The sequence below is a fragment of the Mercenaria mercenaria genome, chromosome 17, assembly GCF_021730395.1.
Source record: "Mercenaria mercenaria strain notata chromosome 17, MADL_Memer_1, whole genome shotgun sequence".
In the NCBI taxonomy this organism is placed as follows: domain Eukaryota; kingdom Metazoa; phylum Mollusca; class Bivalvia; order Venerida; family Veneridae; genus Mercenaria; species Mercenaria mercenaria.
In genome coordinates, this window is record NC_069377.1 from 72,102,932 (window position 1) to 72,126,530 (window position 23,599).

Below are 23,599 nucleotides of genomic sequence, written 5' to 3' on the forward strand. Positions count from 1 at the left end.
CCTATGGACGGACAGACAGTTAAAGCAAAACAATATACCTTTTCTTTAGAATTTGGGCATACTAGTATTATAGAGCTGGTTTATAAAAATCAGATTAAAACTGAGATTTCTAAGGGGACTTAACTTCAACCTGGCAGATTACCTAGCTGAACTACTGGCTCTAAAATTGATACTTTCTCAAGGAGTTAGCTGCAGTGGGCAGTAGTGCAAGGGAAAATGAAAAGTAAAAGAACTCTGAGCTGAACTTGTTTGAAAGCCATATATAGTCCTATAGATGATCTATCCTTTTATTCTGGATTGGAAAAGGTTCCAGTGGAACAGCAATTTTAACTACGCTTTGATTGATGATATAAAGCATAACCAGCCGTTGGTTAATACGATGTAGATCAAGTTGTCTCCAGTATAGAGGGGTGGCATTAAGTTATGCTGTATACCAAGGAAATTGTGTGAATCAATAGCAACAGGAAATATTGGCAAAATGTTTGTTGTAGCAGAGAAGGCCAACTCTAAACTTGAAAGGAACAGTGCCTCACAGGCGAGAACAGCAAGCCATAGAGGGATGCTACATATCAAATTTGGTGACAATCCATCAAGCAGTTCATGAGATGAAGTCATTTAAAGGTTTTTCTATTTTTAGAGCTGGTGGCCCCTAACTATAGTCAAGCAAACAATTTGAACAAAATTGAGACCTTATAAGGATGCTACAGACCAAGTATGGTGAGGATCCATCAAGTGATTTATGAAAGTTTTTTTCTCTCTGTTTTTAGCTTTGGTGGCCCTTTTAATAAGTCAAGCAAAACCATTTGAAAAAAACTGAGAGAAGACCTTAAAAGGATGCTACAGACCAAATTTAATGATGGTCCATCAAGCAGTTCATGAGAAGAAGTTGTTTAAATGTTCCTCTATTTTCAGCCAACAGAAGATGGACACAGGCAAATCACAATAGCTCACCCTGTACTTCAAGTTCAGGTGAGCTAAAAAAGCAAGTTATGTGACCTAGAAAGACCTGGGATATATGTGTTTTCCAGATTTAGGAAAAAAACTTTACTTTTAATAGGATAAAACAATAAAAGATGAACAAAACACATAACTGTAACAAAATTTATTCCATTTCAATTAAGAGAATTTAAAGATAAATCAACATAGAATCCCTGAGTACCTATCTGAGGACAATAATTTACAAGATAGAACAATATAATATCAGTACAACAAGACACAAACTATCTTGTCAGACCCTGAACACACCTAACAATGTTATATATAATACACTACTGAAGAATCAATATTAACAATGCTATATATAAATTTAACAAATATAATGAAGCAATAGATAGATTACTTGAGAAAAATACATTAACAAATATTAAACAACATCTCAGTTTTACTAGTCATTAATTTTAAAGATATATTATGCCCAAATTTCTAACTGAAAATTATGAACAATTACTACACACCATGAAAACATAGAATAAACATGTTTGCATGTATAAATTGCAATGTGTCATATGTTTAAATTGATTTATACCTATTTATCTTTTCCAGTCAACGTTTGCATATTTACAATGTGATTGTCTATTATATTCTGTATAAGACAATATTAATGCAAGAACTTTTGCTTGAATCTACATGTTAACTAATGACAGATAAAAGTATATGTATGGATGGTAACATCAATGGAGGCTTGAAATAATGTTTTCTGTATAAAAATGGAAATGCTTGTCTTGTTGTTTATTCTTTTCTACTGAGAAAAACAACCGTAAAATAAAAAGTTTATTTAACATTGTTTTACACAAAATGGAATAAACTAGACCCATACTTATCTGAAAAACATTGGTTTGTTCAATGTTTCTTTGAATGGTTACTTGTCCAAATATATCACTGTATTGAACAGAGCAATGTTAAATAGCCTAATAATACTACATACTAATACAGGTTTTAAGTAAACACTGTATGAATATGTAATGCCAGTAAAAAATGGAATATTTTGAACAAATGACTGTTACTTTGTATGGCATTTTTCAAATTGCGAATGCAGCTCTTAACCAAGTTAAATATATGATGAAGATTTTCTAAACTGATATAATATAATGAAATATTTTGGAGAATGGTGGGTAGAGTTCATCTTTAAAACTTAACAAGCAGTATGTTATTGAAGCTATTTGCTGACAGGTAGTTATTTTCATTTACAGACATTCTGATATTTAATGTATATCTGGCACTGAGATACAACAAAAAAGTAAAATCACAGATAATTATTCAAAAGTAAAAGCAAAACGACACTGCCTCCCATAACATGAAATCCTACAACAGTGTATAATTGATCCACATTTACATAATACATAGACAAAACTGGAATAATAAGTCCTCTACTTGTGGAAAACTATGTTAGTGTTCGTTGTTGGCAACAGTGTTAGGACTACAAATGCTAAGAAACAAAAACTATTTTTACTTAAATTTCAATAGTAACCTTGACCTACAAGCATAGACATGTATGCGGCACATTGTCTCATCATGGGGAACATTTGTGTGCAGTACTAGGATAATCCATCCATGCTTATGTAAGTTATGGAACGGAAACAATTTTACTTGACCTTCAATAGTGACCTTGACCTTTGACTGGCAACCATTGGTCATGTGCACAACACAGTGTAATCATGGGAAACATTTTTGTGTAGTCATTATACTCATAAACAAATCCTTCAATGCAATTGAAATTTATGGAGTGGAAACAAATTTTTACTTGATCTTTAACCAACAAGCATAGAACATGTACTGTCACATTGTCTCATCATGGGGAACATTTGTGTGTAGCGCTAAGATAATCCAACAATGTATATATAAAAAGTTATGGAGCAGAAACAATTTTTACTTGACATTCAGTAGTGACCTTGACCTATAAGCATAAGTCATGTACATGCATAACCTACATACTGCCCTCTATTCACATACCAAGTTTTATGAACCTAGCTTGAATGCTTTTTGAGTAATTGCAGGATCAAGATTTGTGGATAGACAGACAGACATATGGACAGACAGATTAACAGATGGAGGGCATTCCTATAGTCCCCTCCAGTGTTCCACCAGTAGGGGCACTAAAAATCATTCCAGGTGCTTTACTTGACTCAACATTTTGCAGGGATACTTAGGCAGAAATATGTGTCACAACAAGCCTATGTAACATTAATGACTTACACTTTTGATAATCAAAACTATACAAAATGTTTTATAAGTCTTGAAGTGACTTCATCTTCATGCAACTAGCTGTGAAGAAACTGCTGTAAAATCAGCAGAGAATTTTATTCTGTATTAATTAAGAACAACTCTTTTTCCTATGCTTTTAGTAACATAGTTTGTTGATTATTTCCACAATGTTTCCAGTTCATTTGCAAACATAATTCATTTGATGAAGTTGTTTAAGAACTTTCATTTCTATATAATTTCAGGTCATAATTAACACATTAAAAACTAAATTATTCTCACAGTTTCAGTGTCAGAGTTTGTGAACACTAAAACACAAGGACTGATAGACAAGGTGTCAACTATCCCTACTCCCAAACTGAATTGGTAGCATAAAAAAGGGCATATCTTGAATGATAACACTGTTTTCTGTGTGTTTCAGTACAAATATTTTCTGTTAAAGAAAAAATATATGAGAAATACAAATTACAATACTGTTAGATGTAATTGTTTAAAGAAGTCTGAAATAAAGTACACCCAAACATTATTGAACACCTTCAAGAGAGAGGTTTTATCTCGAGTTTGGGATGAAAGCACCAAACCATACACATCTAATAGAAACAAAAAAAACTCTTTAAATGTGACATTTTTATCATGCCAACATCCTCTATTTTTGTATGTATATCAAACATCGAAAATAAATAATATAAAACATTTATACCAGATTTGTTTAAATACAGTCCATACTCAAGTTTTCTCAAGGACAATATTAAGAGGTTAATATACGGCTTGGCTGTGCCTTCTTGCCATAATGGCACACCTAGTGTCATAAATGCCCGAGGGCCATTATGACACTAGGTGTGGGCCTGACTGTGCCATTATGGCTAGAAGGCACAACCAACCGTTTACTGACCTTTTTATTATATACCTTCACTTCATATTCATCTTGGTATTTTCATTTTACATACTTTTTCTGCAAACTTATGAGACTTAAGCATCATCTGTATTGATTTTTTCATCAACAGTGCCATCAATATTTGACAATCGATCTGAACATGATTCAGCACCCTTTCAACTGCCATAATGATGTTGCTACATGACCTCATCGTCAGAATGCGCTGACGTTCCGGTTATCCTGGACCATTATGATTATGGCGCGTGAGGCGCATTGCGCCATTATGGCTTCGTCAATAGAGGCCGTAATGACCGTTTTAAACGGCTTTTTTGTTACTATTTCTAGTAATGTATCTAATAAAGAGAATTAATATAGAGAAATACACATATGTAGATAGTAGATAAACACTGGCAAATAAGACAAAATACACAGGTCAGGCCATACAGTACATTTGGTAGAGTAAAAATTTCTCATACTTTTGTCAGATTTAGAATGAAACAGCATAACAGCAATATCTTCTTTTTTATGTAGTTTACTGCTTTAAGCGACCACATCTATAGTCATGAAAACAGTTACAGTTTGCGGATACACAATGGGATCATAAAAGAACAAATTACAATAACTACCAAATGGTAAAACTGTATTAGTGGTTAACTTTTCTATGCAGAAAAGTCTGTGAGTATTGAGAATTGAAAAGATTCGCTAAATCAAAACCTGATGTGTAACTTAAAGTCAAAAATTCTTTTAATCTTATATCATAAATGCAACATTTATGTTAATAAATAATGTAATAAACCTCTTTTTCAGTGACATTCCTGATCAATGTGAATGTTATCTAACTGATAAATATTGAACAAGCCCTATATGATTTTAGCATACCATATTCCCAAATAACCCCCAAAATAATTCTGAACCAGTAATTGATGATGCAAATGAAATCCCGACCAAATTTTCTATAATGTGAATATTCATACCCAATTCAGTTAAGCAAGCACTAGTTCACGCGACAGTACTAATTAGTAACGTGGACTGCGACATAAGTTTATTTATCGAGTACACCCTAGGGTCTATATACATTGTAAATGGGTCTATACTACATAATAAAGAAGACTGCATCAAAAGTTTAACAATATATAATAACCTCAAGATGACCTGATAAGGTAAACCCTTCAACAAAATGGCTCAAAAACCCTATGTTTCGTTTGTAGGAAGAAAGTGCTATGTGGTCTTTTGTAGCCACGAGGTTCCTGCTAGAAGCACTGTTGTGCTTACACATATACGGCTGGCTTTTTATTGAAAACATTAAACTGCAAAATGGAGTCCCGGCTGCGTTAGCATATATTAATTTATTTCTCTTACCTCTTTTCTGAACAGTTATTTAAAAAATGACTTCCTAAAATTGAAAATGACCCAAAAAGCCAAAACGAAGGGATCATGATGACCCTCTGTCAAAATGTTTACCTATCAATCCTATTTTATCTGAGTTAGTTTCTCATACCTTGACAAACAAGCAAAACATTTTATCACAAGCGTGGACAGACTGTGTGATTATGTAATACATCAAAAAATACAACAACTAATTAACAGGCACTATAATAATGGAAACTTAGCATATCAATTTACAATCTACCTGCTAGGCAAACTGATGTTATACTTTTTTTTTTAAATTTAACACCAAGTTTATATTTTTCACACACATTTCCACATGCAAAACATCGTCCATCAAACATTAAAAAAATTTGTTACCCAAAAATATTCACTCATAGAGTAACTCGACAAACCTAAAAATTCACTTATACAGGTAACTTGACAATCGGTTTAAATTAACCTTTACCCTGCAAAATTTCTAAAATGGACTGGTCCATCATTCAATTTGGGCAGTACTACTTATTATTCAAAGGGGTGTTCATTGAAAATTTGCTGACTGAATAGTGGACAGTGCAGACAATGATCAGCCTGCACGGATGGTCTGCACGGGATGCAAAGGCAGAATCACTTGCCGCCAGCAGGCTAAAGGCTAAGCAACACCGACTAAAGCAAGTTGAGATATTTGGTCTTGGCTAAGCAATTATCAATGAAATATGCTAATCTATTTGTCTACCCTTACAGAAGCAAGCCTCTGTGGCGTACATGCTGCGTATTTGCTGTGTATATGCCGCGAACACAGTAGTACGCCAGAGGAGTACATTTTACATACACCGCATGCCGCGTACTATTTCGATGAGTACACAGCATGTACGCAGGAGGTCACTAGTACACTTCAAGTACGCAGCACAGACTCTGAAAATTTAAGGAGTACACTGCATGTACGCAGGAGGGACTTGTACAAGAAAATAGTACACTGCATGTACACCGCAATACTTCGAAATTTATAACACTTATATTTAGTTGCATTAAAGTTGTTTCCCCTTGATGCAGTTACGCCATTTTCTTCAGATGTTTACCAAATTACATGCTACAAAAATTGATTTATTTCATTGAAAAGTGGATGAAGAAAAGCATACTAATTTATTTGATAACATCAATCTACATTATTTTGGTAAGGGTAAATACTTATTGATGCATGTCACTTATCTTTTTTCTGTTTTTTTCTGTCCAAATGATCAGCATTTGCATAAGAAAGTTGGTGGGGTAAGGAATTTACATTATCACAGCAGTTTCGCCACAAGAGTACACAGCATGTACGCCGCAGGACTCGGGCCAGGAGTACACAGAATGTACACCGCAGGAGTACACAGCATGTACGCCGCAGGAGTACACAGCATGTACGCCGCAGGCTCATTTGCATGTGAAAAGTGTATGTGCCGCGTACATGCTGCGTACTATTTCCCGCATACTAAATTCCTCCAGCGTACATCCTGTGTACTATGTAGTCCACAGCATGTACGCAGCAAGTAGTACGCGGCAGAGCTCATTTGCATGTCAAAAGTGTACTACAAACGTACTATCGGTGTATGTGCGGTGTATATCCTACGTACTATTTAAAGCCCTTGATTTCAGTACACATCATGTACGCATCATATACGCTGTATGTACACAGCAAGAGTACGCAGCAGGCCTTTTTCTTCTGTAAGGGTAAGTGTTTGGTATTGGGTTTTCACAGAGTTCAGTATTGTCAAAGGAAACTATACTAAAATAATAGCGGAAACTTTTGGGACATTATGACTTTGTCATAAATTTTGCTCTCAACAAATTTCTGGTTTTTATGGAGTACTGACATACAAGTTTATGTGAGATACTTAATTTGATACATAACATATTAGAATAGAAGTATTATAGCTGAAGTCTCTATTTAAATAACATGAAGTATCTTACTATAATTTCTGGACATGAAGTCCACATAGTTCTATAGGTTCAAACAGTTTCCTATATTAATGTAACTACTATTTAATACTTTCCGTGTTTCAAATTTCCAGACATTAGAGATTTTTCTCTACAGTAACTGTATCTATTATTTCTAAGATGTATCTTAATTACAAGACAAATAGAAAATTCTCATGTCTGATTTAGTGCTTATTAACTTAACTAAAATAAAATAAATGAGCTTCTGAAACTTATAAAATTTAATAACCTTTTCCTTTATTAAAATATGAATTTATTTCCCCATTTCAAGAGTCAAGCTATAGGAGAAAAAAACTAGAACATCAAACCATTTTTCAGCAAAAACTGATGCCTAACAGCATACAGTTTTGCATAAATATAAACAAGGTTATTAGAGGAACTGATGGATTTTTCCAACAGGGTTTTGTCACGTGGTCTTACACATTGTGTGACACCACTTATTATAAAAATACAAACTTGGAAAAAAAAGATTTGTTTCTTATATTAGGCACTTCCTCTCATTGCTGTTAATCATTACAACAATTTTTCAGCAAATGCAGTCATTATCAAGGAAAAAATAGGCACAAAAAAAGAGAGAAAATTTGTAGAAAAAGTCAAACACATTTATCCTTCCAGTGCCTTTACCTCCCTTATATTGATATTAATCTGAAATGTCCTTTTTGAATTATGCTCAGGTTAAGGAAAAACCAAAAACAAAAATAAGATAATTTGAAAATATCCATTCATGGTTCTTATGCAATGCACACTCCTCAATGACGTCTATAGTATATATTTCTTGTTCACTGAAATGTCTTCAGAACTTTTGGACAAGAAAAACTAAGTGCAAAAAGAGATATAATATTAAAATTTTCCAAAGTTACGGTTCTTATGCAATACATCTTCCCTTTAATACTGTCCTCTGTCTTAAATTTGTATGCAGTCTGAATAAAGCTCCTTCAGCAAATTAGAGTTATGACAAGAACAACTCAATTTCATAAAGGGAGATAATTAGAAAAGTAAGGACGGTAAAGGTTAGACTTTGTGTACACTTCCTTTTCTCTTAATGTCTTCCCTGTTGTATTTAAGTTATGTTGGGGTTATTCTCTGGACAAGTGATATAAGTAAATTTAATAAAAGGAGATAATAAAAATTCAAGCAGAATTACTGTTGTTGTTACAATGCACTTTTTCTTAGCATTCCTTACCTTTTTATGCAGTTCCAGCACTTTATGAGTTATGACAATCAAATGTAATAAAGGCAAGCCTTCAAAAAGTAAGTACAGTAGAGTTATGGTTTTGTACAATGCTTACCTGAATGTCCTCTTGTCATTGTGTGAATATTTAACAAAATTACTTGTATAGTTTTTACTTTATTTCTGGAAGCAGATAGTTGGATGAATATGTTTCTGTTATTCTGGTGAGGTAGTTGTGAAAACAATAAGAAGTTGTTTTAAGACTTTGTATCAGATGATTTTCTCTTCAGAAATACATGATGTTGACAAAATGATACATCAGTACAGATTCTGTCAGTTTTCACACAAACAGTTCTCTCTTCCATACCTGAGTTTAACAACATATCCTGAGAATCAGCCTACACATTTAAAACTAATGTCACATTTTTTTGTGCAGAATTCTCCACTTGTTACGTAAGTCCTCTGTTGTTCTTCCCTGAGCAAATGTAAATGAATTTAATATAGTTTTCCAGTTATAACCAAACTTCATGATTCCACGTCTCAACCTCCTTTCCTCACACATTGAGAATGGCTTGTAACTTTTGACTCTGGACATCACTGACTGACACTTTGAACTTGTAGTGTCTCTAGCAGCTGACGCCTGCAAAAGTATAGGTGACGTTACAAAAATTTAACAGGACAATTTGAACATTATATGTTAAGGTCTGTAAGTTTTGAGTTAATAAGCACCATTTCTTCAATGGTATTTTTGTTATGTAATTGTGGGCAGTCTGTTTAACTAGGATTCAGAACTTTCTGAATCCTGTACCAGCCCTAATTGTTTTTTGCAAGTGATTGTCAATTCTCAACATGAATCAGAGATGAAAGACAAATGATAAGTTTCTTCCAGAACTGTATGCCGCAAGTCCCAATTCTTTAAGGGCGGCCTTGGTCCAGTAGTTAAGGTGTTGGCTACTCAACCCCAAAGTCGTGGGTTTGAACACCAATGTGGTTGCTACCACGGCTTCTCATATGACACCAGTATTGATTTTTTCAGGAAGCTGACTTGAAAGTGATTCAAATAAGCTCAAAACTTTTATCACAATGAATTAAAAAATTTAATATACTAAATGACAGGTCTTGTATAAAATACAACATAAGTGACTATTTATTTTATGAATTTTTTTCAAATAAAAAGTTCTCATGTGCAGTAACTGGTGCAATCTCAAACCAAACTTGGACATCCTATATTTTTCAGAAATGGTGAAATACATTTTAATGATTGCATGCAAAAAGTGTGCTATCCAGTATGTTGGTAAATCAGGCAACTCTTTCAGTGAGAGATTATACGAACATCTTGTGGACATTCGCGCCAAAAATGATGTTAAGCCCATATCGCGCCATTTTTCCAATTTCAAATCACGACGTAAATGATGTCAGCAACACAAACATAAAACTCCGAAGAGAGGAAGTATGGATAAGGAGACTAAACACGAGAAGCCCAAAGGGACTAAATTTAATACAGTGAATAATGAAGAAATTTATTTAGCCAGGAAAGCAACACCAACTGAACTTCAAAGAATAAACGAAGCAGAAGAAAATCCAGATCAGAAAACAAAGACAACAAGAGCTGTCTCCGTAGGATGACACATGCCCCCGATGGCACTTTGAATGAATAGTTATGGCCGATGTTAGAGTTTAGGACCTTTGACCTACAGACCTGGGTCTTGCGCGCGACACATCGTCTTACTGTGTCACACATTCATGCATAGTTATTTTAAAATCCATGCATGAATGACAAAGGTATGGATCGGACATGCCCATCAATGCACTATCATGAAAAATGATCTTTAACGTCTAAGTGTGACCTTGACCTTTGAGCTACAGACCTGGGTCTTGCGTGTGACATGTCGTCTTATTGTGGTACACATTCATGCCAAGTTATTTGAAAATCCATCCATCGATGACAAAGATATGGACCAGACACGCCCATCAATGCACTATCCTTTAACGTCTAAGTGTGACCTTGACCTTTGAGCTACGGACCTGGGTCTTGCGCACTGCACGTCATCTTACTGTGGTACACATTCATGCCAAGTTATTTGAAAATCCATCCATCGATGACAAAGATATGGACCGGACACGCCCATCAATACACTATCCTTTAACGTCTAAGTGTGACCTTGACCTTTGAGCTACGGACCTGGGTCTTGCGCACTGCACGTCTTCTTACTGTGGTACATATTCATGCCAAGTTATTTGAAAATCCATCCATCGATGACAAAGATATGGACCGGACACGGCCATCAATGCACTATCCTTTAACGTCTAAGTGTGACCTTGACCTTTGAGCTACGGACCTGGGTCTTGCGCACTGCACGTCGTCTTACTGTGGTACACATTCATGCCAAGTTATTTGAAAATCCATCCATCGATGACAAAGATATGGACCGGACACGAAAATTGCGGACAGACCGACAGACTGACAGACCGACAGACAGACAGACGGTTCAAAAACTATATGCCTCCCTTCGGGGGCATAAAAAGAAAGGGGAAAAGTTTCAGTAAACTCTGTGAGGTTTGTGGACATTTATCATTAAATTCTACATCATACTACCGCCACAGGAGAACACACGCAACCACAATTTTAAAATTCGAGTGCACCTGGTGCCACAAGATATACGCAAATAAAGACACCCTGAGAAACCATGCACTAAATTACACCATTTCCCGACTGCAGAGTATAATATCGTCGAAAAAGAAGACTGACTATGATATGACTGGAAACAATCGACGGTGACACAAGAGTCATCTAAAAAAAAGCCTGATTTCATACCATTCCGGGAACAAAGAAATGAAGCGAAGGATCAATCTTTAAACCAAACAAGAGGGTCATGATGACCCTGTATCGCTCACCTGAGTAATATGAGCTACATGTTTCAAATGTCAAACTAATGATTTTTAGAATTTTTTTTGAAGATTTTCCGATGTACAATCAAGTAACCCCTGGGGCGGGGCCAATTTTACCCCGGCAGCCATGATTTGAACAAAGTTTGTAGAAGTCTACTAGGCAATGTTACATATCAAATATCTAAGATCTAGGCCTTCTGGTTTATTTTTTAGCAAATTTATGAAGATTTTCCTATGTACAATCAAGTAACCCCTAGGGCTGGGTCAATTTGACCCTGGGGGTCAAGATTTGAATAAATTTTGTAGAGGTCCACTAGGCAATGCTACATGTCAAATATCTAAGCTCTAGGCCTTCTGGTGTATTTTTAGCAAATTTTGAAGATTTTTCTATGTACAATCAAGGTGGTCCGGTGGTCTAGTGGTAACACGCTTGACTGTCAATCCAGAAATCCGGGGTTGGATTCCCGCGTGTATCGGGGCACGTTAAAGAACCAGACTGTCTATTTGAAAAGAGCTAGGCTAAGTTAGCTGGACACGTCTGTATCTGAAAAGTTCTCTCTGTCTGTTCTGGGGGCTTTATCTCACTCTGTCCCTCTGGTCAGATCGCTCTGTGTCTGTACTAGTAGAGGATGATTTCGCGCCCTGTGTGGCTGCAGTATATGTAAAGCGCCTTTGAACGTGTTTATCATGAAAAGGGCGCTATATAAATCTGGTATAATAATAATAATAATCAAGTAGCCCCATGGGGCAGGGTCAATCTGACCCCGGAGGTCATGATTTTAAAATGTTTTGTAGAAATCTACTACGCAATGCTACATGTCAAATATCTAAGATCTAGGCCTTCTGGTTTATTTTTAGAAAATTTTTGAAGATTTTCCTATGTAAAATCAATTGACCCCTGAGACTGGGTCAATTTTGACCCCGGGGGTCATGATTTGAACACATTTTGTAGAGGTCCACTAGGCAGTGTTACATGTTAAATATCTAAGCTCTAGGCCTTAGATCTGGTTTATTTTTAGAAAATTTTTGAAGATTTTCCTATGTAAAATCAAGTGACCCCTGGAGCGGGGTCAATCTGACCCGGGGGGGGGGGGGTCATGATTTGAACAAATTTTGTAGAGGTCCACTAGGCAATGCTACATGTCAAATATCTAAGCTCTAGGCCTTCTGGTTTATTTTTTTTTTTAAATTTTGAAGATTTTCCTATAGAAATCTATGTAAAATCAAGTGACCCCTGGGGCGGGGTCAATTCTGACCCCGGGGTCATGATTTGAACAATTTTAGTAGAGGTCCACTAGGCAATGCTACATGTCAAATATCTAAGCTCTAGGGCTTCTGGTTTTTGAGAAGAAGATTTTCCTATGTAAAATCATATGACCCCGCTGGCGGGGTCAATTTTAACCCCGGGGTCATGATTTGAACAAATAGTAGAGGTCCATTAGGCAATGCTTCACACCAAATATCTAAGCTCTAGGTTTTCTGGTTTTTGAGAAGAAGATTTTTAAAGTTTTTCCTTTCGGTTGCCATGGCAACCAGAGTTCTGCATGGAATTCAATTCTTTGAAAAAAATTTGTAGAGCTTCACCCAAGGAACATTCCTGTGAAGTTTGGATGAAATTGGCCTAGTGGTTTATGAGGAGATGTCGTTTAAAGTAAAAGTTTACGGCCGGACGCTGGACGGTGAGTGATCACAATAGCTCACCCTGAGCCTTTGGCTCAGGTGAGCTAAAAAGAACATACACAAATGCATATTTAACATTCCAGAACCCATCTCACCAATATACGACCCCATCAAGATGTCAGAAAGCAACAGCACCATTTGCTTGGACAAATACGGACAATCAAGCAGTACAAACGAACGAATAATTTGTGTAGACTTTATTTATGGAACATTTCAAAGTTCAAACATGTGTACCTGTCTTAAATAACTTTTGACAATATGCCAAATCAGATTTCTAAAATTTGTACCGTCTTTTTGTATACTTCAGAAATGTATATTTTGTTCTTGCTATAACCTGATGAAGATATTCTAAATACCGAAACCAGTAGTTAAATTAAATAACAGTCTTAAACATTTCTGGTGTTTAGGCATGTTGTTCTCCCCTCCCACCCTTGTACTTTAGAAAAAAAAAAGAAATAACATTTATATATCAGGAAATTAATGCTATATTTCTTAAGAAAGCTACTGACAGACTATATTTAATTACTGACAGACTATATCTTATGGAATTACATGAAAATTAGTTGTTTTTACTAAAATTATACAATGAAAATCGAAAAGTGTTATATGCTTTACTCAAGGTAAACTTCCTAAATAATAAATATCGATATCTAACGTGTTAAACACGTAATCCTCGGTGGCAGTATTGGTAAAGACAGTGTTAAAGTTTTTATTGTGGCATCGGTTCGGGTTTGATTCCCAACATGGGCATATTTTTTTTCTTGATTTGACATTTTTAAGGTAGTTTAGAAACAAAAACTCGTAATTATTCTAATGTTCATAATATGACCAAACTTCAATTTTAAAGGAAGATCATTTTTAGTGAAAATCTGGAGGTCAGTGCCTTTAAAACACAGGAAGTAGCATGTCGCGTGGAATATATGTCAAGACAATTTTTCTGTGCAACTTATAATCGATACAGTGCTTGTGAATTAAGTGTAACACCATTCTGTTATATCATTTTGATTCTGAAACATCTTTTATAGAAAAAAATAAGTCAAATATAGTAGCACTCATTCTTGGCACCTATATGGTGCCAAATAATACTGGACTTCAGATTTTTGTATTTTAACAGAAATGAGCATAATCTTTTCATATTAGAATTATACTGCTTTTAAAAGGTAATACTTACCCTCATTCTTTTGTATTTGTCCATAAGATCAACATTAGTCCTAGAAGGATGGAAGTCGTACGTAACTAAGATCTGATTCCAATGTTTTCCTAGCTCCCTCACGCCCTTAAGTAAGTTCTTTTCTTCCTCTGCAGTGTACGAAATCCTTTTACGGCGTACCTTTTCACGATTTGGTGGTTGAAAGTCATCATTATCATCAGAAGGTGGTGATATCTGTAATAAAGGTGTCCAAACTAAACAAGTACTTCTGTTAGGAGTTTGATCCATGTTTTAAAATAATCCATCCAACAAAACATGGTCAGGAACAAGTACATTAATTCCTCTGGCACAGAGCAATCTTTTCTGGTCTGAAATAAATAATAAGTAACCCCTCCAAACAGGACAAATGTGACTTGGTCTGGAATAGGTGTGCAACTGTAGCTGAAAAGTATTATCAAACAGAAATTATAAATGGAAGGTACAGTACAGGATTTTTCCACACAAAGAAATATTCTTTATTCTTACTTTTTCAAATACTTCACTCAAGCGCACTCCACATCAGTATAAACTGAGAAAAAACGCAATGATAATTGAGATATTCCACCACTGAAATAATAAATCTAGATTCCAACATGTAAGTTAAATTTCCTGGAAATATCCATTTAAACTTCATTAAATAATTTTTGCATTACTATCAGCAGTTTTAGCACAGGGATCTTATATGACCAGAGATAATTTTAATTTATCACAAAATGCATTTGATTTTGTGTTATCAGCACAAAACAATTCCACATGTTCTGACAAATAACTATTTTTTTCCCCTAATTTCAAAATATCTGAACGTCCATTTGTCAACAATGTATAACAAAATCACATGCTAAACATCATTATTTTACAGGTCTTCCACAGTAAACATTATTATAAGTGAAGCTTCCAGCATTTTCATTTAAATTAATACAGAATTAGAGCATGCTGTCAATTTCAGTTATCCCTGCATTGAATAGACAGTTTTCTTATCTTGTATGAAACACCAATAATTTAATAGTTTCAGTAGAACACCATTTTTCTGGGGAAAAAAACTGCAGAACATTAAATGCATATTGATTTTTGCTCCTGAAATAGGTTGAGCTCACAGAAAAGCAATGCCAAATTTGAATTTACAGGAAAATCTGCGAGAACAAATTTATAATGCCTTCCGTTTGAAGCTAGGCAGTGAAAGAGTCCTGAAAAAATAGTTTCTCATTATAACATAGTTTCTCAACATAACGTAAGTCACTATAAAATGCCTCCAAGCATTACAGATGTTTTTTAAATACTAAAGTAGTATAGAGGTAACCTGATGGCCATTATATAGCTGACAATGAGGTACCCGACAGCCACTTATGGCTGACAATGAGGTATCTGATACAGATAGCCATCAAATAATATAGCTGACAATGAGGTACTTGATAGTCATTAAATATGTAGCTGACAATGAGGTACCCAACAGTCATAATGTAGACATACCTTTACTTTTAAATGTAACCCTAGATTACCACTACACTATTTTCCTAACTATTTAACATTAATATTTTGTATATAAAGCTATCGCTTTAAATTTTGTTAAAAAGGCTGTCTAGATAATGTTTGAAATGCTTTACTCCCTTTCAAAATGGACTTGCCCGATCTTTGATTCACTGGTCCTTAGGCTAATTGTTTTACAATTATAATAAATTATGAGGAAAATCATGCCAGGAAAGTTCCTAAATAATCCCCCTGAATCTGTTCTAAATGCCCCAATAAGTTTCTCACTTACATTATCCACAGATTCTGATGAAAACTCATATATGGTTTCTCGAGGTTCAATTTCAGTAGTTGTCACAGATAATTTATTGTGTAACTTTCTCTTTAATTTGCTTCTCAAGCCTTTAGTCTTTCTGATCTTGTTGATGTAAACTCTCTCTATCTGGCGGAGTTTCCGGTGCATTGGACATGTGTTTGGGTCAGTTTCCAAGGCAATATTGTAAGTTCTGGAGTTCAACTCAAGACCTCCACCAGACTTGTGAAATCCAGTACAACCTAGGTAAAGTTAAAGGCATAAATACAGAATGTTTGGTGGTTAAAAGCTTGAAATAGTATCTCATATAGAACAGAATTCAGCTTAAAATGTAAACTAACAGCCTCATGGGGTGTGTGTCAACTCTGCACACAGCACAATTATGTCACACATGTTCTACAGCAAAGGAAACAAAAATGAAGTTTTGAAGGACATTATATTTACTAACATGCTGATTTCTTCCTCAAAGCTCATAAAACTTCTGGCTTGTAATAAATGAATTGTTTAGTCACTGTATATGGAATATTTACCAATACAAATCAAAGGATTTTCTATTTTCAGCTCCATCAGCCCCTAAAATGGACCAACTGGAACCATTTGAACAAAACTGGGAGAGGACTTTACATGTATACTACAGACCAAAATTGGTGAAGACCCATCATCTGGTTTATGAGAATTACTTTAAAATTCTTTCAATTCTTAGTTCTGCAGGTGGCTGCTAAGAGGGGCCAAGCAGAAGTATATAATAAAATTAAGATAGGATCATACAGGGATACTTTGGACCAAATTTGGTAATATCCATCATCAGGTTCATGAGAATTAGTATAGAGATTTTTCTATTTTCAGCTCTTGTGGGCCCTAAAAGAGTCTAAGTGGAATTATTTAGATACAACTGAGAAACAGAGAGGACCTTAGGGCGATTCCAGAATTAACTGTATGTGGGGAGGCGGGGGTCGTACGGCAACCAAATTTTTTATTGACGGGTGGTGGTGAGTGTGTGTGTTCGGGTTTAATGTCTTTTTCCATTGGAAAATCATAATTATGGGTGGTGGGGTCCATCAGAAAAACATAATTATGGGTGGTGGTCCTCACAAAAATCGTCTTTTTGTTAAGTCGACACTTAACCTTGATCATCCCCCTATACTTACAGCTTAGCTTAAACACGGATCAGGTGAGCTTACTTTTTTCTATAAATGAAAGTACGGTCTGAAGATATGAACTATAAGAAGCAAACAAAATTTGCAACCTAAACGCTGTTTGGTTCTGTTTCTCAGATAACACTGTTACAGTAATAGAAGCATCAGTTATATATTCTTAAACTATATATGGCTGTTGTATGGTTCAAGTTTATTTGAATTGTTTTAAATACTCAATATTTCAGTTCACCTGGACATTTGTTAACTGCTTCCTTGTTTAGCTTTTTACTACTTCTAAGTACAGCTGCACTTATATTGGGAGGTCCTTCTTCTTCATCTGATACATCACTGCTGCTGCGGAATCCATCAATGTTACCTAGACAACGAAAGTAAGGGATGAGAGGCAGCACATCAGAAAATATGAAAATATAGAATCCAAGTGCATTCACAACTAGAACTGTCACAGAAGTGACTTATACCCCCACAATACGGTCTTGTCACAGAAGAATGGCAACAATAAGAAATTTTAAAAATACTTAGAATAATATAAAAACGTAAAAAAAACTTAATGCTTAAAAATTTTTTTTTACTCGTCTCTGGAGTACTTCATCCTGGGCTTCCGCGGCACACATAAGTAATACTAGTATATGTGCCCATGATGAAGGATGAGGTAAATATAAAAATCTCTAATATTAGAGATACACTAAAAGTGAATACACAAAAATGTCTCACCGACACATGTTACCACATAAAAATGTATTTACTTTTTACATAGGACTAATAATAAACAAGAGAGCCATGATGGCCCTATATATTGCTCACCAGAGAGTTGATCTGGCCTACTGACCTAGTTTTTGACCCCACATGACCAAGAGAACTTGAACTTGACTTAAAGATCATCAAGAAACATTCTGACTAAATTTCATAAAGATTTGGTTACAACTGTAGCCTCTAGAGAGTTCACAAGCTTTTCCTTTGATTTGACCGGTGACCTAGTTTTTGACCCCACATCACCCAATTCGAACTTGACCTATAGATTATCAAAAAAAAACATTCTGACTAATTCTCATGAGTTTCAAACTTGAATTGTGGTCTCTTGAGTGTTAAAAAGTGTTTCCTTTCATCTGGCCTAGTGACCTAGTTTTTGACCCCACATGACCCAGATTAAAACTTGACCTAGAAATGATTAAGACAAACATTCTGACCCAGTTTCATAAAGACTGAGTCACAAATGTGGCCTCTAAAGTGTTCACAAGCTTTTCCTTTGATTTGACCAGATGACCTAGTTTTTGACCCCACATGACCCAGATTCAAACTTAACCTAGAAATCATCAAGCCAAACTTTCTGACTAAGTTTCATAAATATTGGGTCACAACTGTGGCCTATAATGTGTTCACAAGGTTTTCTTTTGATTTGACCTACTGACCTAGTTTTTAATCCAACATGACCCAGTTTAGATACTGACCTAGAGATCATCAAGACTAACATTCTGACCAAGTTTCATAACGATTGGGTCACAAATGTGGTCTCTAGAGTGTTCACAAGCTTTTCCTTTGATCTGACCTACTGACCTAGTTTTTGATCCCACATGACCCAGTTTCAAACTTGACCTAGAGATCATCAATACTAACATTCTGATCAAGTTTCATATAGATTGGGTCACAAATGTGGTCTCTAGAGTGTTCACAAGCTATTCCTTTGATCTGACTTACTGACCTAGTTTTTGATCCCACATGACCCAGTTTCAAAGTTGACCTGGAGATCATCAAGACAAATGTTCTGACCAAGTTTCATAAAGATTAGGTCACAAATGTGGTCTCTAGAGTGTTCACAAGCTTTTCCTTTGATCTGACCTACCGACCTAGTTTTTGACCCCACAAGACCCAGTTTCAAACTTGACCTAGAGATCATCAAGACTAAATTCTGACCATGTTACAAAAAGATTGGATCAAAAATGTGGTCTCTAGAGTGTTAACAAGCTTTTCCTTTGATCTGACCTACTGACCTAGTTTTTGATCCCACATGACCCAGTTTCAAATCTGACCTAGAGATTATCAAGACAAACGTTCTGACCAAGTTTCATAAAGATTGGGTCAAAAATGTGGTCTCTAGAGTGTTCACAAGCTTTTCCTTTGATCTGACCTACTGACCTTGTTTTTGACCCAACACGACCCAGTTTCAAATCTGACCTAGAGATCATCAAGACTAACATTTTGACCAAGTTTCATAAAGATTGGGTAACAAATGTGGTCTCTAGTGTTCACAAGCTTTTCCTTTGATCTGACCTACTGACCTAGTTTTTGACCCAACATGACCCAGTTTCAAACCTGACCTAGAGATCACCAAGACTATATTCTGACCAAGTTTCATAAAGATTGGGTCACAAATGTGGCCTCTAGAGTGTCCACAAGGCAAATGATGTTGCCGGACGACTGACGCCGGACAATGATCAGTCACTATAGCTCACCTTGAGCACTTTGTGCTCTGGTGAGCTAAAAAGTTAGAAAAATACATAAAATATTGAAAATCTAAAAAAAGAAATTCTAACAAGAAGGCCAAGATGGCCCTAGGTCGTTCACCTGAGAAACACACCATAACAGTGTAAACATGTTTGACCTAGTGATTTCATGGAAAAAATATTCTGACCAATTATCATTACAATTGGAGCAAAAATCTTAAGTATAAACAAGTATTTTTTTATTTGACCTAGTGACCTAGTTTTTGATCCCAGATAACCCATATTTGAATTTGACTTAGATTTCATCTAGACTATCATTCTGACCAAATTTCATGAAGATCAATTGAAAAATACAGCTTCTATCACATACACAAGGTTTTTCTTTGATTTGACCTAGTGACCTAGTTTTTGACTCCAGTCTATCCATATTCACACTTGACCTAGATTTCATCAAGGCAACCATTCTGACCAGATTTTAGGAAAATCCAGTGTAAAATGCATGATTTGACCTAGTGACCTAGTTTTTGACTCCAGTCTATCCATATTCACACTTGACCTAGATTTCATCAAGGCAACCATTCTGACCAGATTTTAGGAAAATCCAGTGTAAAATGCATGATTTGACCTAGTGACCTACTTTTTGACCCCAGATGACCCATATTTGCACTTGATCTTTATTTCATCAATGCAATCATTCTGACCAAACTTCATGAAGATCAATTGAAAAATACAGCCTCTATCGCATACACAAGGTTTTTCTTTGATTTGACCTAGTGACCTATTTTTTGACCCCAGATGACCCATTTTCAAACTCGGCCTAAATTTCATTTAGGTTATCATTCTGACTTAATTTCAGGAAGATCAATTGAAAAATACAGCCTCTATCATATACACAAGGTTTTCCTTTGATTTAACCTTGTGACCTAGTTTTTGACCCCAGAGGACCCATTTTCGAAATGGGCCTAGATTTCATCAATGTAATCATTCAGACTAAAATTCATGAAGATTAATTGAAAACTACAGCCTCTATTGCATACACAAGGTTTTTCTTTAATTTGACCTAGTGACCTAGTTTTTGACCCCAGATGACCCATTTTCGAACTCGGCCTAGATTTCACCAAGGTAATCATTCTGACCAAAATTCATGAAGATTAATTGAAAAATACAGCCTCTATCGCATACACAAGGTTTTTCTTTGATTTGACCTAGTGACCTAGTTTTTGACCCCAGATGACCCATTTTCAAACTCGGTCCAGATTTTATCAAGGTTATCATTTTGACCAAATTTCATGAAGATCAGTTGAAAAATACAGCCTCTATTGCATACACAAGGTTTTTCTTTGATTTGACCTAGTGACCTAGTTTTTGACCCCAGATGATCCATTTTCAAACTCGGCCTAGATTTCATCAAGGTAATCATTCTGACCAAATTTCATGAAGATCAGTTGAAAAATACAGCCTCTATCGCATATACAAGCTAAATGTTGACAGACGACAGACAGACGCCTGACATCAAGCGATCACAAAAACTCACCTGAGCATTGCTCAGGTGAGCTAAAAATAGACTCATTCTTGGAATTTAACTGGAAGTAACACTGACAGTACAAAAGTTACTTTCCTTTGGCTCTAAGCCAATCAGAATGATATATAGTGAAAATGCATCAAAATTAACCTTAAATTCTAAGTAAAAGGGGGCATAATTCATGAAAAATTGGTGTCAGAGTTATGCACCTTGTGTCACATGATGTGGGTGATGTGGTGTAACATCTATTTAAAGTTTGAATCAAATCCATTTAGTAATAACTGAGATATAGCGAAAATACATCAAAATTTACCATAAATTCCAAGTAAAAGGGGATATAATTCATGAAAAATTGGTGTCAGAGTTATGCATCTTGTGTCACATGATGTGGGTGATAAGGTGGAACATCTATTTTAAGTTTGAATCAAATCCATTTAGTAATAACTGAGATATAGTGAAAATACATCAAAATTAACCTTAAATTCTAAGTAAAAGGGGACATAATTCATGAAAAATTGGTGTCAGAGTTATGCACCTTGTGTTGCACGATGCGGGTGATAAGGTGGAACAATGTTTTAAGTTTGAATCAAATCCATTTAGTAATAACTGAGGTAATAGATTTCGCAACGGGACGGGACAAAACTGACTCCTATATAGCCCCCCACTCCCAACATGTTTGGTGGGGGTATAATTCATAATTTACTCTGAAAATGTTCAAAATTGTAGCATTAGTAACATGTCTATTTGTACGAAGCAGAAATATGCCTTAAAGTCTTTTTGAGCATGTTTAGGTTTTCTACAGTTTTTACTGTTGTTTCTTAATTATATAAAGTTTTCAGCAGGTGTGCATTTACATTACTTTTAGTGGCAATTTCAGTTTAAGTAGGTCAAGTGAAAACAATCCTTATACAATTTACATTAATGTTGACAAATCAAAAAGTTTAGAAAAGTTGATTATTATCAGTAAATTTGCCTTGTTACAGTATAAGTTCAGATCTTAACAGTCTTTTCATAATTAAAAACATTTTCTTTACAAATCTAAAATTTCTTTTGATATAAATATTTGTTGTCATGGAAATGGTTGACAAGTTAGCAGCAGAATCTTTAATTCAAATTCTCATGTTCTAAATCAATAACCATTGCTTTTAATAAACTTAATGTTTTATACAAAACAAGAGGACCATGATGGTCCTGAATCGCTAAACCTCTTCCCACATGACCCAGTTTTGAGTATGACGTCGTTTTTTCTATTTCTGACATAGTGACCTAGTTTTTGAGCTCATGTGACCCAGTTTAAAACTTACTAATATTATAAAGAAAAAATTCTGACCATTTTCATGAAGATCCATTGAAAATATGGTCTCTAGAGAGGTCACAAGGTTTTTCTATTATTTGACCTATTGATCTAGTTTTCGAAGGTACGTGACCCTGTTTTGAACTTCAAGGTGAACATTCTCACTATTTTCATGAAAATCTCATGAAAAATTGGCCTCTAAGAGGTCACAAGTTTTTTCTATTTTTATAACCTACTGGCCTAGCTTTGATCGCACGTGCCCCCGTTTGAAACTGACCTAGATATCATCAAGGTGAACATTCCGATCAATTTTCATGAAGATCCATTGAAAAAAATGGCCTCTAGAGAGGTCAAAATTTTAATAATTTTAGACCTACTGACCTAGTTTTTTAAACCCGCAGTTGACCCAGTTTCAAACTTGACCTAGATATCATCAAGGTGAACATTCAGACCAATTTTCATGAAGATCCCATGAAAAGTATGGCCTCTAGAGAGGTAAACAAGGTTTTTTTTTTATTTGACCTACTGACCTAGTTTTTTTACGCATGTGACCCAGTTTTCAATTTGATCTAGATATCATCAAGGTGAACATTCTGCCCCAATTTTTATGGAGATCCATTCAAAAGTATGGCCTCTAGAGAGGTCACAAGGTTTTTTCTATTTTTAGACCTACTGACCTAGTTTTTTGACCGCACATGACCCTGTTTCAAACTTGACCTATATTCATCAAGATGAACATTCAAGACCAACTTTCATACAGATCCCATGAAAAATAGGGCCCTTTAGAGAGGTCACAAGGTTTTTCTATTATTGACCTACTGCCTAGTTTTTGATGGCACGTGACCCACTTTCGAACTTGACCTAGTTTATCATCAAGATGAAATTCAGACCAATTTCATACAGATCCCATGAAAAATATGGCCTCTAGAGAGTCACAAGGTTTTTCTGTTATTTGACCTACTGACCTAGTTTTTGAAGGCATGTGACCCACTTTCGAACTTGCCCTAGATATAAATCAAGGTGAACATTTGACCAATTTTCTGAAGATCTCATGAAATATAGGCCTCT

At 35.4% G+C, this 23,599-nt stretch overlaps 1 protein-coding gene across 1 annotated transcript in view; it reads right to left on the reverse strand.

The window, feature by feature from the left end:
• Window positions 1-1,087: 1,087 nt before the first annotated feature.
• LOC123537010 (uncharacterized) overlaps window positions 1,088-23,599 on the reverse strand; it is a 120,976-nt gene continuing 98,464 nt past the window's right edge. Inside the window, exons 17-20 of the mRNA XM_053528590.1 lie at window positions 17,507-17,632; window positions 16,100-16,362; window positions 14,326-14,538; window positions 1,088-9,225 (exon numbers count right to left, since the gene is read on the reverse strand). Of these exons, the coding sequence (XP_053384565.1) occupies window positions 9,004-9,225; window positions 14,326-14,538; window positions 16,100-16,362; window positions 17,507-17,632 (824 nt within the window). The 3' untranslated portion in view covers window positions 1,088-9,003. The remainder of the gene's footprint in view (window positions 9,226-14,325; window positions 14,539-16,099; window positions 16,363-17,506; window positions 17,633-23,599) is intronic.